This window comes from Coregonus clupeaformis, chromosome 19 (genome assembly GCF_020615455.1).
Source record: "Coregonus clupeaformis isolate EN_2021a chromosome 19, ASM2061545v1, whole genome shotgun sequence".
Taxonomy (NCBI): Eukaryota; Metazoa; Chordata; class Actinopteri; order Salmoniformes; family Salmonidae; genus Coregonus; species Coregonus clupeaformis.
The window spans coordinates 26729324-26745098 of NC_059210.1; the positions used below are offsets into that span (position 1 = coordinate 26729324).

The 15775-nt window shown below is 39.8% G+C and overlaps 1 protein-coding gene across 1 annotated transcript in view; it reads right to left on the reverse strand.

Moving 5' to 3' along the window:
• Window positions 1-15775, reverse strand: part of LOC121531752 (sodium/hydrogen exchanger 10) — a 31366-nt gene that overhangs the window by 15466 nt on the left and 125 nt on the right. The window contains exons 2-14 of the mRNA XM_041837171.2: window positions 9516-9671; window positions 9181-9281; window positions 8830-8958; window positions 8506-8671; window positions 8304-8420; window positions 8046-8207; window positions 7763-7862; window positions 7536-7676; window positions 5603-5774; window positions 5398-5479; window positions 4920-5101; window positions 4588-4728; window positions 4031-4128 (exon numbers count right to left, since the gene is read on the reverse strand). Coding sequence (XP_041693105.1) covers window positions 4031-4128; window positions 4588-4728; window positions 4920-5101; window positions 5398-5479; window positions 5603-5774; window positions 7536-7676; window positions 7763-7862; window positions 8046-8207; window positions 8304-8420; window positions 8506-8671; window positions 8830-8958; window positions 9181-9281; window positions 9516-9654 — 1730 coding nt within the window. The 5' untranslated portion in view covers window positions 9655-9671. The remainder of the gene's footprint in view (window positions 1-4030; window positions 4129-4587; window positions 4729-4919; window positions 5102-5397; window positions 5480-5602; window positions 5775-7535; window positions 7677-7762; window positions 7863-8045; window positions 8208-8303; window positions 8421-8505; window positions 8672-8829; window positions 8959-9180; window positions 9282-9515; window positions 9672-15775) is intronic.

Below are 15775 nucleotides of genomic sequence, written 5' to 3' on the forward strand. Positions count from 1 at the left end.
TGCCAAGCTTGTAGCGTCATACCCAAGAAGACTTGAGGCTGTAATCTCTGCCAAAGGTGCTTCAACAAAGTACTGAGTAAAGGGTCTGAATACTTATGTAAATGTGATATTTCAGTTTTTATTGTGTGTAGTTTGATGAGAGAGAGAAAAACAATTTAATCAATTTTAGAATAAGGCTGTAACGTAACAAAATGTGAAAGAAGTCAAGGGTCTGAATACTTTCCGAATACACTGTATACTCAAACTTAATGGTTATATATATTTGCTTTGTTTAAGTAAATATATATATACAGTTGAAGTTTACATACACCTTAGCCAAATACATTTAAATGTTCACAATTCCTGACATTTAATCCTAGTAAAAATTCCCTGTCTTAGGTCAATTAGGATCACCACTTTATTTTAAGAATGTGAAATGTCAGAATAATAGTAGAAAGAATTATTTATTTCAGATTTTTTTTTTCCATCACATTCCCAGTGGGTCAGAAGTTTACATACACTCAATTAGTATTTGGTAGCATTGCCTTTAAATTGTTTAACTTGGGTCAAACGTTTCGGGTAGCCTTCCACAAGCTTCCCACAATAAGTTGGGTGAATGTTGGCCCATTCCTCCTGACAGAGCTGGTGTAACTGAGTCAGGCTTGTAGGCCTCCTTGCTTGCACACACTTTTTCAGTTCTGCCCACAAATGTCTATAGGATTGAGGTCAGGGCTTTGTGATAGCCACTCCAATACCTTGACTTTGTTGTCCTTAAGCCATTTTGCCACAACTTTGGAAGTATGCTTGGGGTCATTGTCCATTTGGAAGACCTATTTGCGACCAAGCTTTAACTTCCTGACTGATGTCTTGAGATGTTGCTTCAATATATCCACATAATTTTCCTTCCTCATGATGCCATCTATTTTGTGAAGTGCACCAGTCCATCCTGCAGCAAAGCATCCCCACAGCATGATGCTGCCACCCCCGTACTTCACGTTTGGGATGGTGTTCTTCGGCTTGCAAGCATCCCCCTTTTTCCTCCAAACATAATGATGGTCATTATGGCCCAACAGTTCTATTTTTGTTTCATCAGACCAGAGTACATTTCTCAAAAAAGTGCAATCTTTGTCCCCATGTGCTGTTGCAAACTGTAGTCTGGCTTTTTTATGGCGGTTTTGGAGCAGTGGTTTCTTCCTTGCTGAGCGGCCTTTCAGGTTATGTCGATATAGGACTCGTTTTACTGTGGATATAGATACTTTTGTACCTGTTTCCTCCAGCATCTTCACAAGGTCCTTTGCTGTTGTTCTGGGATTGATTTGCACTTTTCGCACCAAAGTACGTTCATCTCTAGGAGACAGAACGCGTCTCCTTCCTGAGCGGTATGACGGCTGCGTGGTCCCATGGTGTTTATAGAGGCACTGAGTTTGAAGGTAGGACTTGGAGAAATGTCCTCTGGTCTGATGAAACAAAAATAGAACTGTTTGGCCATAATGACCACCGTTATGATTGGAGGGAAAAGGGGGCAGCTTGCAAGCCGAAGAACACCATCCCAACCGTGAAGCACGGGGGTGGCAGCATCATGCTGTGGGGGTGCTATGATTAAATGTCAGGAATTGTGAAAAACTGAGTTTAAATGTATTTGGCTAAGGTGTATATAAACTTCTGACTTCAACTGTGTTTGTGTGTATATATATATATATATATATATATATATATATATATATATATATATATATATATATATATATATATATATATATACAGTACCAGTCAAACGTTTGGACACGTACTCATTCCAGGTTTTTCTTTATTTTTACTATTTTCTACATTGTAGAATAATAGTGAAGACATTAAACTAGGAAATAACACATATGGAATCATATAGTAACCAAAAAAGTGTTAAACAAATCAAAATATATTTTATGTTTGAGATTCTTCAAAGTAGCCACCTTATGCATTGATGACAGCTTTGTACACTCTTGGCATTCTCTCAACCAGCTTCATGAGGTAGTCACCTGGAATGCATTTCAATTAATAGGTGTGCCTTGTTAAAAGTAAATTTGTGAAATGTCTTTCCTTCTTAACACTTTTGAGCCAATCAGTTGTGTTGTGACAAGGTAGGGTTGGTATACAGAAGATAGCCCTATTTGCAAAAACCATCAAGCGATTTGATGAAACTGGCTCTCATGAGGACCGCCACAGGAAAGGAAGACCCAGAGTTACCTCTGCTGCAGAGGATAAGTTCATTAGAGTTACCAGCCTCAGAAATCGGCATTTAACTGCACCTCAGATTGCAGCTCAAATAAATAACACATCTCAACATCAACTGTTCAGAGGAGACTGTGTGAATCAGGCCTTTATGGTCGAATTACTGCAAAGAAACCACTACTAAAGGACACCAATAAGAAGAAGAGACTTGGTTGGAACAAGAAACACGAGCAATGGACATTAGACCGGTGGAAATCTGTGCTTTGGTCTGATGAGTCCAAATTTGAGATTTTTGGTTCCAACCGCAGTGTCTTTGTGAGACGCAGAGTAGGTGAACGGATGATCTCCGCCTGTGTGGTTCCCACCGTCTAGCATGGAGGAGGAGGTATGATGGTGTGGGGGTGCTTTGCTGGTGACACTGTCTGTGATTTATTTTGAATTCAAAGCACACTTAACCAGCATGGCTACCACAGCATGCTGCAGCGATACGCCATCCCATCTGGTTTGCGCTTATTGGGACTATCATTTGTTTTTCAACAGGACAATGACCCAAAACACACCTCCAGGCTGCTTAAGGGCTATTTGACCAAGGAGAGTGATGCAGTGCTGCATCAGATGACCTGGCCTCCACAATCACCCAACCTCAACCCAATTGAGATGGTTTGGGATGAGTTGGACCGTAGAGTGAAGGAAAAGCAACCAACAAGTGCTCAGCATATGTGGGAACTCCTTCAAGACTGTTGGAAAAGCATTCCTCATGAAGCTGGTTGAGAGAATGCCAAGAGTGTGCAAAACTGTCATCAAGGCAAAGGGTGGCTACTTTGAAGAAACTAAAATATTAAATATATTATGATTTGTTTACGTTACCTATATTTTTCTTAATGGTAGCTTTAGTGCAGTCAAAGATTATCTATTATATTGGCAAGATAGTCCAGTGACCACTCTAACAATGGAAATTCATGTCCTCAAAGATGGAAGGCAGGCGAGAGGAGGCGAGATCAGGTGGGAGCATTCTAGCCAATGAAAAGGCAGATACGCGTGTGAACAACAGGCACAACTAAGTCATTTTTCTCAAAGTTGCAGGAATGCCACGTGCATCCACTTATAGCAGTACATTATTTGTAACAGCATAAATATTACGAAACTTCTATTTGATCAAATAAGCCTCATGTTATTCGACACTCTCTCATAGACCTCCATACAAAAAAATCCCCACTTGGTCTGCTTATCTAAAGCGAACAGATTTTGGCCGTTTTTAGTTTCTTCTTTTTGTTTTAATTCTAAAAACCTGTTTTTGCTTTCTCGTTATGGGGTATTGCGTGTAGATTGATGAGGGGAAAAAACGATTTAATCCATTTTAGATGTAACGTAATACAATTTGGAAAAGTCAAGGGGTCTGAATACTTTCCGAATTACTTGGCCTATTAACATTGCCATAGGCCTATGGACCTCTAGGACTATGACATGAAAAATAATAGAATCATGACCCAGAGATGTCAAATATTTAAGGGGTGCTTAATCTAAGTACATAATAAGGTGCAATTACTGAGGTTAGATTCTTCCAAGTGGTGCCTGACACTTACACAATGACTATTAAAAAAATGGAAGATGCTCGTCAATCATAGCCTCCATTAATTCTAGCCAAATGTCCTTGTTGTAAGCAGTATAGCTAGATCAGCTCATTCAAAAAAAGAATATTATGTAACAGATCAGTATTACTCACAGGTAATCATGTAATCAGCTGCTGTCTTAGCTCAACGTATACGATTATAAACACACAAACCCGGACTGAACCAAGTGGTCCTATATCTTTTTGAGTGAGGGCAATGAGAGCAGCACTTACTTTCCCTTGTGGTCTGTCATGTTCTCAGCTGTATTGATCAGGGTCCTGGCTGCCTCTCGGTTCAGCATTCCAGCGCTGTACTGCTTCCAGTAGCTTGTCTGGTAGGAAACCAACATCAGTTTCCAGTTCAGACACCATTCATACTGGACTCTTAATGATTCATCTGTCAACTTCATGCTAAACCCATTACATTCACCAAAGTCAATAGTTCCTTCCCTGTGGGCTAAAAAGTTCATCATAATCTTATGGGTCATCCTAACCAAATTGTAGAAGTGTATCGACAAGGCTACAACTAAGTGAGGAAAAGCAGAGGTACAGGTTGTGATTAAAGAAACAAAAACAACTTCTAACTTAATATCCTATCGAACACATTGATTGTATACATTTGAAAAGAACAGAACGTTCGACGTCATGCTCTTTTTATGTGAGCAATGCTTTCCTTCCACGTGTTGTACATTGAACAGGCTGAACGAGCAATTAGGCCCATCTCTTTACGTAAGGTCAGGGTGACTATGATGAACATTGTGGTCAGTAGGATCCAGTGGGGTGAACCAGACCTTCTGAGCCTTCAGGATGCGCATGCGAGCCTCCTCCATCATGTCCTCCAGCTCCTGTGGTGATGGTGCATAGGGAATGTCCCTGTCACAGTCTGGGCACTTAGTCATCCTGGCTGTGGGGGAGAACTCTTCAATGCTAACCTGGAAGAAAGGGCACAGGCAAAGACATATATTTTCACTCATATGTGAAAGTAGGAGTAAAATATTGATATGATATGGGTGTTTATACTGTAACACAGTGCCAAATGACTACAGATTATATGTATGATATCTTGTTTCAAATCGGATACTTCTTCATGTCAAAGAGAGAGACATTAGTTAGCACAGAATACCTTTTCATTGGGTGTTTTATAGGGGTCCTCTATGAGGACTCTCTGCTCTGCCATTTCCCAGTTAGCATCTGCTAAAAACCTGTCAATCTTCAACAAGCTGAAAGTGTTCTGCGAGCTCTCCCGCACCCGCTGCACCGCACTATACATGGCCATGCGCCTGGGCACAGACACATCATATAGGCCTGGGAACACAAGATACATTGTCAGAGAGAGACAACCTCTTTCTGTCTAAGTGCTCCTAAGTGCAGTTTGGTTGGCTTCGCACACATAGAGAGCAATAGTAATGGCATCTTTTTGTAGGCACTAACTCCGCCATGGTTCGTTGGACAAAGCCTATGAAGAAAATTAATGGTGTTTTTACAGGGTTTTTGGCCGAAACAGAGGTAACTTGTTTCCGGATTTTAGGACTACAAGCTGGCGAGCTCTATTGTGAACAACCTGTCAAAGACGAGATACTACTTGACACAGTACACCTCACCTAATAGTCTAAGGAACCAGGTCATTGATGTTGCATTGATAAGAAGTGTTAGGACCACCATTCCAGAAGACAGGACCAAAATCTGTAACAGAGATGATCTTCAACTGTCAAGATTGCAATTACATTAACCGATGCCATAAGACACTGCTATCATCATGGTAGCCTGCTAAAGCGGTAGAAAGTAGCAAATACAAAAAATCCCCACCTTTTCTCTCACTTGCTCTTCGTCCAAATCATCTGACTGAAAAGCCATGAGTGTAAGACTTAGACAAAAGGCCCCTTTGGTCCCTCCCCAGACACAGACTGCTGCCCACCGCCAGCTGAAGCCATAGCCAGTGCGTACCAGGAAGGGTGACAGTGCAATAACAGTCACAAGTCTGTAATAGAGAAAGAAGAGTCCCAAACTGATACCTCCTCATATTTCCTTGCCAATGATCACAAGAACAATACTGATACAGTGGGGAAAAAAAGTATTTAGTCAGCCACCAATTGTGCAAGTTCTCCCACTTAAAAAAGATGAGAGAGGCCTGTCATTTTCATCATAGGTACACTTCAACTATGACAGACAAAATGAGAAAAAAAAATCCAGAAAATCACATTGTAGGATTTTTAATGAATTTATTTGCAAATTATGGTGGAAAATAAGTATTTGGTCAATAACAAAAGTTTCTCAATACTTTGTTATATACCCTTTGTTGGCAATGACACAGGTCAAACGTTTTCTGTAAGTCTTCACAAGGTTTTCACACACTGTTGCTGGTATTTTGGCCCATTCCACCATGCAGATCTCCTCTAGAGCAGTGATGTTTTGGGGCTGTCGCTGGGCAACACGGACTTTCAACTCCCTCCAAAGATTTTCTCTGGGGTTGAGATCTGGAGACTGGCTAGGCCACTCCAGGACCTTGAAATGCTTCTTACGAAGCCACTCCTTCGTTGCCCGGGCGGTGTGTTTGGGATCATTGTCATGCTAAAAGACCCAGCCACGTTTAATCTTCAATGCCCTTGCTGATGGAAGGAGGTTTTCACTCAAAATCTCACGATACATGGCCCCATTCATTCTTTCCTTTACACGGATCAGTCGTCCTGGTCCCTTTGCAGAAAAAACAGCCCCAAAGCATGATGTTTCCACCCCCATGCTTCACAGTAGGTATGGTGTTCTTTGGATGCAACTCAGCATTCTTTGTCCTCCAAACACGACGAGTTGAGTTTTTACCAAAAAGTTATATTTTGGTTTCATCTGACCATATGACATTCTCCCAATCCTCTTCTGGATCATCCAAATGCACTCTAGCAAACTTCAGACGGGCCTGGACATGTACTGGCTTAAGCAGGGGGGACACGTCTGGCACTGCAGGATTTGAGTCCCTGGCGGCTTAGTGTGTTACTGATGGTAGGCTTTGTTACTTTGGTCCCAGCTCTCTGCAGGTCATTCACTAGGTCCCCCCGTGTGGTTCTGGGATTTTTGCTCACCGTTCTTGTGATCATTTTGACCCCACGGGGTGAGATCTTGCGTGGAGCCCCAGATCGAGGGAGATTATCAGTGGTCTTGTATGTCTTCCATTTCCTAATAATTGCTCCCACAGTTGATTTCTTCAAACCAAGCTGCTTACCTATTGCAGATTCAGTCTTCCCAGGCTGGTGCAGGTCTACAATTTTGTTTCTGGTGTCCTTTGACAGCTCTTTGGTCTTGGCCATAGTGGAGTTTGGAGTGTGACTGTTTGAGGTTGTGGACAGGTGTCTTTTATACTGATAACAAGTACAAACAGGTGCCATTAATACAGGTAACGAGTGGAGGACAGAGGATCCTCTTAAAGAAGAAGTTACAGGTCTGTGAGAGCCAGAAATCTTGCTTGTTTGTAGGTGACTAAATACTTATTTTCCACCATAATTTGCAAATAAATTCATAAAAAATCCTACAATGTGATTTTCTGGAGAAAAAAAATCTCAATTTGTCTGTCATAGTTGACGTGTACCTATGATGAAAATTACAGGCCTCTCTCATCTTTTTAAGTGGGAGAACTTGCACAATTGGTGGCTGACTAAATACTTTTTTTCCCCACTGTACATAACATTAGCACATGGTAGAAAAACTGGTTAAATGCCTGATGTAAACTCATTAAAACAGTGATGTTCTTTACCTTATGATGTACATAGCAAAGTAGAGCACTACAATGTTGAAGAAATCGTTGACGCCCACATGTTGAAATGCTCTAGCTACCACAATACCAACAATGAAGAAAATTAAGGTGTTGGCCAAATAAGTCAGCATCTCCCAGAACCTATGGAAAAGTAGGAATGTTGTCTTTAGAAACCATTTTAAGTTCAGAAAACACTACAGAAAATGGATTTTATTATCTAGACTCACCGTAAAAGAAACACTTCAATTTCTGGGCTGAAGTTGACTGTGTCCAAGAGAAGCCCCAAAATGAGGACAGCTATGACCCCAGACATTCCTAGCCATTCAGCTAAATGACATGAAAATGTTACATAAACATTAATTAAACAAATTATATTTATTTAAGATACAATAACCATACATTTCTTGCTATTTAGCCATCTGCTAAATGGCATATTATTATTTATTATATTATTTATTGAACAAACCAAATTACGTAATTTCTAAAAGGACATGACAAAAACTCCCTTACCGAAGTAAAATGTGATGTACGTCATTGCCAGGCTGATGGTTATTTCAATCAGTCCATCATTGAAGATGTATGACAGCCAAAACATAATGATCTTAGACATGATAAACCCTAAAAGAGGGCTCCCGAAGATTTTCAATATCAGCTTGATGGTGAAAGTTGTTGCTGTGGGATGAAAACATTCACATGATTCCAGAATATTCCTTCTTTCTACCCCAAAAATGGATCCAACTGTAATTTGACAGATACCGTACATTGTACCTTCAAAATGACTAAGATCAGTGGCAAGGTCTTTGAATGCATCAAATGTAATGATAGAGGCGCCATCACTGAACAATGACTCTCCCTCTATCAGAAGTATGAGGGGTTTCGCTGTTCCTGTAGAGAGGGACATAGTGAGTTCCTACCAGTACAGCTGATATCATTCAATTGCATTATTTTGCAGAAAGATGTGTATTCTTACCGAGACTGCGTAACAAAGCTGTTGATATGAAAGGGTCAATGGTGCTTACAATGGCTCCAAACATCATGCCAACATACCAGTCCCAGTTGTAAGCGTACACTTTCACAACTAGTAACGCAATCATAGAAGAACTGAGCAAAAATCCAGGTATTGCCAGCAGTAGTACCTGTTTTAACACAAAGTTGAAATAATATTTGTATGTTATTTCTTTAGTAATTTCTAGTGACTTATTTTAGGTGTTTATTTTAACCACCATAAGGCTATTCACAAAATGAATTGTATTGCAACCTGTTCATAATAACAAAAGTGCAGGGAAGACCTCACCTGTATTAAAGATTTCCAAAAGATGTGGGATTCGATTTCGAAGGCACTACTGAATATCAACACTGGCATAAACGTGTGAATCAACAGTTTGGGGCTGATGTGTGCAATCTCCTTTGTGTAATAACTGACCTGGACAACAATAACAATCAATATCAGCAAAGGTATTATAATTCTGATAATCATATGGCCTATGTTTAACATCAGAATGTGGTGATGTAGCCAGTCCATAGAGGAAGGACCATATAGGGGCCTTATAGCGGAACATAGAAAATAATAAAACACAACTTTTCTCAACAGTATATTTTAGACTTTTAGATATTAGATAATTGGATACATCTGTTATGTCCATACCTCTGGATACTGGAAACTGAGTGTTCCTAGTAACATCCCACAAAGGGCTAATAGTACAGTATATGGCAGCTTCAGAGTCTGCAAGAGAGTTCTGACAACAGCTATAGAAACGAGAGAAAAAAACATCTTAATGTTTGTGAGGCAAGGGATTTCTGAGAATCTGGGCTACATAGTCACACAGGGGTAATTGTAGGGGGAGTGTATAATTGTACGGCACTGATATGGTTTGCAATTATATATTGCATTTAGTTTTGGGTTGTGCACTAGTAGTGACTAGTGTAGCCGGTCAAATTATACACTACAAGCTATCTAGCTAGCTAGTTAGCTAACTTTACCTCCAAAGAGACATGCTCCAAACACAGTGAGTATGATCCCTGGTTGACTCTGGTCACTTAAAAGAATCCAGGACATGAGGTTGGTGTCATTATCAGATGTCATATTGCTGATTTCTGAATGGGTGTGTAGGAAAGCCATTTTTGCATGCAGATAGGCTGGGAGGGAGGGACAGGAAAAAGGTTATTACACCCATCGGTGACAACGGGTGGGCATTGTCAGCGGGCTCGGATGGGTTGCAAATCACACTAGCTAACGTTAAAGATACACAGCCAGGTCAAACTGTTCGAAAGACATCAGGCTTCGGATATCTGGTGAATAGACAAAATAGGTCTGGCTAGCAGTGTTGGGGAAGCAACTCTGAAAATAGGCCTATAGTTTACCAAGCTACCAGGTACTTCACAATGAAAGAAGTTAAGATACACTAAAGCTACCCTCAAGAAAAATATACCTTACTTAACTGAAGTTACTTTGAAAAAGTAGTTGAATACATCCAAATTACTTCCTGAAAAATTATCATATCTACAGCATAAATCTGAAATGCAAGAACATATAATTTTGGGGTTGTGTAATTTAGCCTATTAAACACTTCCCTCATATTTATTTATTTATTTTTAACAAAAAAAAGTAGCATGTAGTACAGTAGTTAGTTCAACTACCCACAGTGTTGGGGAGTAGTGAACTACATGTAGCTAATTCAACTAGCTAGTAATTTAACTACATTTTGCAGCGGCTTGGTGGTAGTTCAACTAGCTAAATTCAAATATTGGTAGCTAACTTACTTTCTTGCCATGTAGCGGTGTAGCTAGTTAGCTAACTAGAACTGGAACTACGTAGCTACCCACTGGGAACAGACGTCAATTCAACGTCTATTCCACGTTGGTTCAACGTAATATCATTTAAATGATGTGGAAAAAACAATGATTCAACCAGTGTGTGCCAAGTGGGTAAACACTACTTTTTTTGCAAAAATAAAATAAAGTATGGGTGAAGTAGGCGGAAAGTATTCAGACCCCTTGACTTTTTCCAAATTTTGTTAGGTTACAGCCTTATTCTAAAATTTAGTAACTTGTTTTTTTTCCACTCATCAATCTACACACAATATCCCATAATGACAAAGCAAAAACAGGTTTTTAGACATTTTTGCTGAAATATCACATTTACATAAGTATTCAGAGCCTTTACTCAGTACTTTGTTGACGCACCTTTGGCAGCGATTACAGCCTCAAGTCTTCTTGGGTATGATGCTACAAGCTTGGCACACCTGTATTTGGGGAGTTTCTCCCATTCTTCTCTGCAGATCCTCTCAAGCTCTGTCAGGTTGGATGGGGAGCGTTGCTGCACAGCTATTTTCAGGTCTCTCCAGAAATGTTAGATTGGGTTCAAGTCCAGGCTCTGGCAGGGCCACTCAAGGACATTCAGAGACTTGTCCCCAAGCCACTCCTGCGTTGTCTTGGCTGTGTGCGTAGAGTCGGTTTTCATCAAGGATCTCTCTGTACTTTGCTCCGTTCATCTTTGCCTCGATCCTGACTAGTCTCCCAGTCCCTGCCGCTGAAAAACATCCCCACAGCATGATACTGCCACCACCATGCTTCACCTTAGGGATGGTGCCAAGTTTCCTCCAGATGTGAAAATCTTGTTTCTCATGGTCTGAGAGTCTTTAGGTTCCTTTTGGCAAACTACAAGCAGGCTGTCATGTGCCTTTTACTGAGGAGTGGCTTCTGATTGGTGGAGTGCTGCAGAGATGGTTGTCCTTCTGGAAGGTTCTCCCATCTCCACAGAGGAACTCTAGAGCTCTGTCAGAGTGACCATTGGGTTCTTGGTCACCTCCCTGACCAAGGCCCTTCTCCCCCGATTGCTCAGTTTGGCCGGGCAGCTAGCTCTAGGAAGAGTCTTGGTGGTTCCAAACTTCTTCCATTTAAGAATGATGGAGGCCACTGTGTTCTTCGGGACCTTTTAATGCTGCATAAATGTTTTGGGACCCTTCCCCAGATCTGTGCCTCAACACAATCCTGTCTCGGAGCTCTACGGACAATTCCTTCGACCTCATGGCTTGGTTTTTGCTCTGACTTGCACTGTCAACTGTGGGACCTTATTTAGACAGGTGTGTGCCTTTCCAAATCATGTCAAATTAATTGAATTTACCACAGGTGGACTCCAAGTTGTAGAAACATCTCAAGGATGATCAATAGAAACAGGATGCACCTGAGCTCAATTTTGAGTCTCATAGCAAAGGGTCTGAATACTTATGTAAATAAAGTAATTCTGTTTTTTTATTTGAATAAATTTGCTAAAATGTCTAAAAACCTGTTTTCGCTTTGTCATTATGGGGTATTGTGTGTAGATTGCTGAGGATTTGTATTTATTTAATCCATTTTAGAATAAGGCTGTATTGTAACAAAATGTGGAAAAAGTCAAGGGGTCTGAATACTTTCCAAAGGCACTGTAGCCATAGGCAGATACGGATATATAATCAAACTTAATGGTTATATATATTTGCATTGTTTAAGTAAATATATACACTACCAGTCAAAAGTTTGGACACACCTACTCATTCAACGGTTTTTCTTTATTTTCACAATTTTTTACAATGTAGAATAATAGTGAAGACATCAAAACTATGAAATAACACACATGGAATCATGTAGTAACCAAAAAAGTGTTAAACAAATCAAAATATATTTTATATTTGAGATTCTTCAAATAGCCACCCTTTGCCTTGATGACAGCGTTGCACACTCTTGGCATTCTCTCAACCAGCTTCATGAGGTAGTCACCTGGAATGCATTTCAATTAACAGGTGTGCCTTCTTAAAAGTTAATTTGTGGAATTTATTTCCTTCTTAATGGATTTGAGCCAATCAGTTGTGTTGTGACAAGGTAGGGGGGCATACTGAAGATAGCCCTATTTGGTAAAAGACCAAGTCCATATTATGGCAAGAACAGCTCAAATAAGCAAAGAGAAACGACAGTCCATCATTACTTTAAGACATGAAGGTCAGGCAATACGGAACATTTCAAGAACTTTGAAAGTTTCTTCAAGTGCAGTCGCAAAAAACATCAAGTGCTATGAAACTGGCTCTCACGAGGACTGCCACAGGAATGGAAGACCCAGAGTTACCTCTGCTGCAGAGGATAAGTTCATTAGAGTTACCAGCCTCAGAAACTGCAGCCCAAATAAATGCATCACAGAGTTCAAGTAACAGACACATCTCAAAATCAACTGTTCAGAGGGGACTGTGTGAATCAGGCCATGGTCGAATTGCTGCAAAGAAACCACTACTAAAGGACACCAATAAGAAGAAGAGACCTGCATGGGCCAAGAAACACAAGCAATGGACATTAGACCGGTGGAAATCTGTCCTTTGGTCTGGAGTCCAAATTTGAGATTTTTGGTTCAAACTGCCGTGTCTTTGTGAGACGCGATATGGGTGAACGGATGATCTCCGCATGTTTAGTTCCCACCGTAAAGCATGGAGGAGGAGGTGTTATGGTGTGGAGGTGCTTTGTTGGTGACACTGTCTGTGATTTATTTAGAATAAGAACACTTAACCAGCATGGCTACCACAGCATTCTGCAGCGATACGCCATCCCATCTGGTTTGGGCTTAGTGGGACTATCATTTGTTTTTCAACAGGACAATGACCCAACACACCTCCAGGCTGTGTAAGGGCTATTTTACCAAGAAGGAGAGTGATGGAGTGCTGCATCAGATGACCTTGCCTCCAAAATCCCCCGACCTCAACCCAATTGAGATGGTTTGGGATGAGTCGGACGGCAGAGTGAAGGAAAAGCAGCCATCAAGTGCTCAGCATATGTTGGAAGACTGTTGGAAAAGCATTCCAGGTGAAGCTGGTTGAGAGAATGGCAAGAGTGTGCAAAGCTGTCATCAAGGCAAAGGTTGGATATTTGAAGAATCTCAAATATAAAATATATTTTGATTTGTTTAACACTTTTTTGGTTACTACATTATTCCATATCTGCTATTTCATAGTTTTGATGTCTTCACTATTATTCTACAATGTAAAAATGTGTAAAAATTAAGAGAAACCCTTGAATGAGTAGGTGCGTCCAAACTTTTGACTGGTACTGTGTGTGTATTATATATATATATATATATATATATATATATATATATACTTTTATTTTATGCACTTTGAGATTATTGTATAATGAAAATCGCTTTACAAATGTAAATATTATTATTATATGTCCTTTCTTTTTCAGCATCAGACCTGCCTAATTCTCACTTGAAACTGTTTTTGTGTTTAATAAACTAAATTACACATTCTGTTAACATCTGACTCCAGAGTGATCTGTACTTGCAATTTCTAACGTTAGTCTAGCTAGCTAACATTTCAGATTTAGAGATGATAATTTATCAAAAAGTAGTTTGGAAGTAACTAACATTAGTAAGTTAGTGAACTAGCTGGCTACTTTTTCAAAGTAACTTTAGTTAGCTCGCTAGCTAAGTAAACTAACGTTACCTATATTTACCTTAATGGTAGCTTTAGTGCAGTCAAAGATGATCTATTATCAAGATAGTCGAGTGACCGCTCTAACAATGGAAATTAATGTCCTCAAAGATGGAAGACAGGCAAGAGGAGACGAGATCAGGTGGGACCATTCTAGCCAATGAAAGGGCAGACGCGTGTGAACAACAGGCACAACTAAGTCATTTTTCTCAAAGTTGCCGGAATGCCACGTGCATCCACTTATAGCAGTACATTATTTGTAACAGCATAAACATTATGAAACTTCTATTCGATCAAATAAGCCTTGTGTTATTCGACACTCTCTCATTGACCTCTATACAAAAAAATCCCCATTTCATCCACAGGATTATGTCATCATGGTTACCAAATTTCAACATAGACAAACCTTGTATAAAATATGTTGAATTTCTACCTTTAAAACAACGTCAGATCTTCAACGTTATATCCACTATAAGAAAATAAACAGGCTGGGCAGCACTTCCTACTGGAAAATGTATCTATCTACAGCTACCCTTTGGTCTCCCATCCTGGGTTTTAACCAAGCCCAGCTAACCAATGTGCTATCATGAGATTGTTGAGATATCTCTACTTAAAAACTAAATAGATTCACTGTTGCTGTCGAAGTCATTCCAAATGGTAGGTTTAACAGAGCAAATTAAATATGACCATGCTTTATCAATCATATATCATTAATTATGCTATTTATATAGAATTTGCAAAGTCATCAACAGCTATTGTTTCAATTCAACACAGAATTCAACAAAAAATAGACAATACAATAGGGCTAGGGTTTCAAGCTCTGGTTGATTTCAAATGTAATAATATTTAGTGATACTGAATTGTGTTTGGTTGGCAAGGCAACCAAATATAAACATGTATCTTCAGCTTGGATAGTTCCATCTGTGCCACTGACTTAGTCTGGCTTTAATTCCAGGTTGTCTACAAATTAATAATTGATGTTGGATTCACGTTCAAGTTTGATTTGATTTAGTCCTATTCTTTAAATTGAATTTTGATTGAGATTGAGACGTGAATCCAACATATCAATTATTAATTTGTAGACAAACTGGAATGAAAGCAAGCCAAGTCTGTGGCACAGATGGAACTATCCAAGCAGTAGATAAAGTACATGTCCTTTAAATGTTGATATTTGGTTGTGTCAAAAAGCGCATTAATAGACATTTGGGTAACAACTAAACCAAAATCAGAGATTGTTTTCCCATTGGAATTTGGTTGTGCTTTTAGATGGTTGAAAGCAGTGATAACACATTGGAATTGGAAATTCAACTAACTTTTGGCTGTCTTTTTGAGTGGGTGAATATAGGTTGTAATCTCATTGATCAATGTCTCAACCAAATTTTACCCAATTATCCACGTTGAAATGACGTGGTGTTCCCACTGCCCAGTGGGTAGCTTCCTCAATACTGACTACCACCATGCTAATAAAAAATTGAGCTAGCTACGTTAATGACTTAAATTACTAACTTTAGCTAGCTATTAGCTAACGTTAGCTAGTTGAACTACATGTAACGTTGGTTAGCTACCTTTAGATCACTAGCTACTACAGGACACTGCTGGCTAGCTTGCGTGGCAACGAAGCCAGAAACTAGCCAACCACTGCAGCTTCTAGCAGCAGTTAGCTAGCTACAGTGGCTAGGAAAACACTTTTACTTGCTAGCCGAGATCGAGCCCCTTTCCCACTGCACTGATCAACGGCTTCTGTGGGCAAGCTAAGCTATGTTAGCGAGCTAAAAACACTACTCAAAT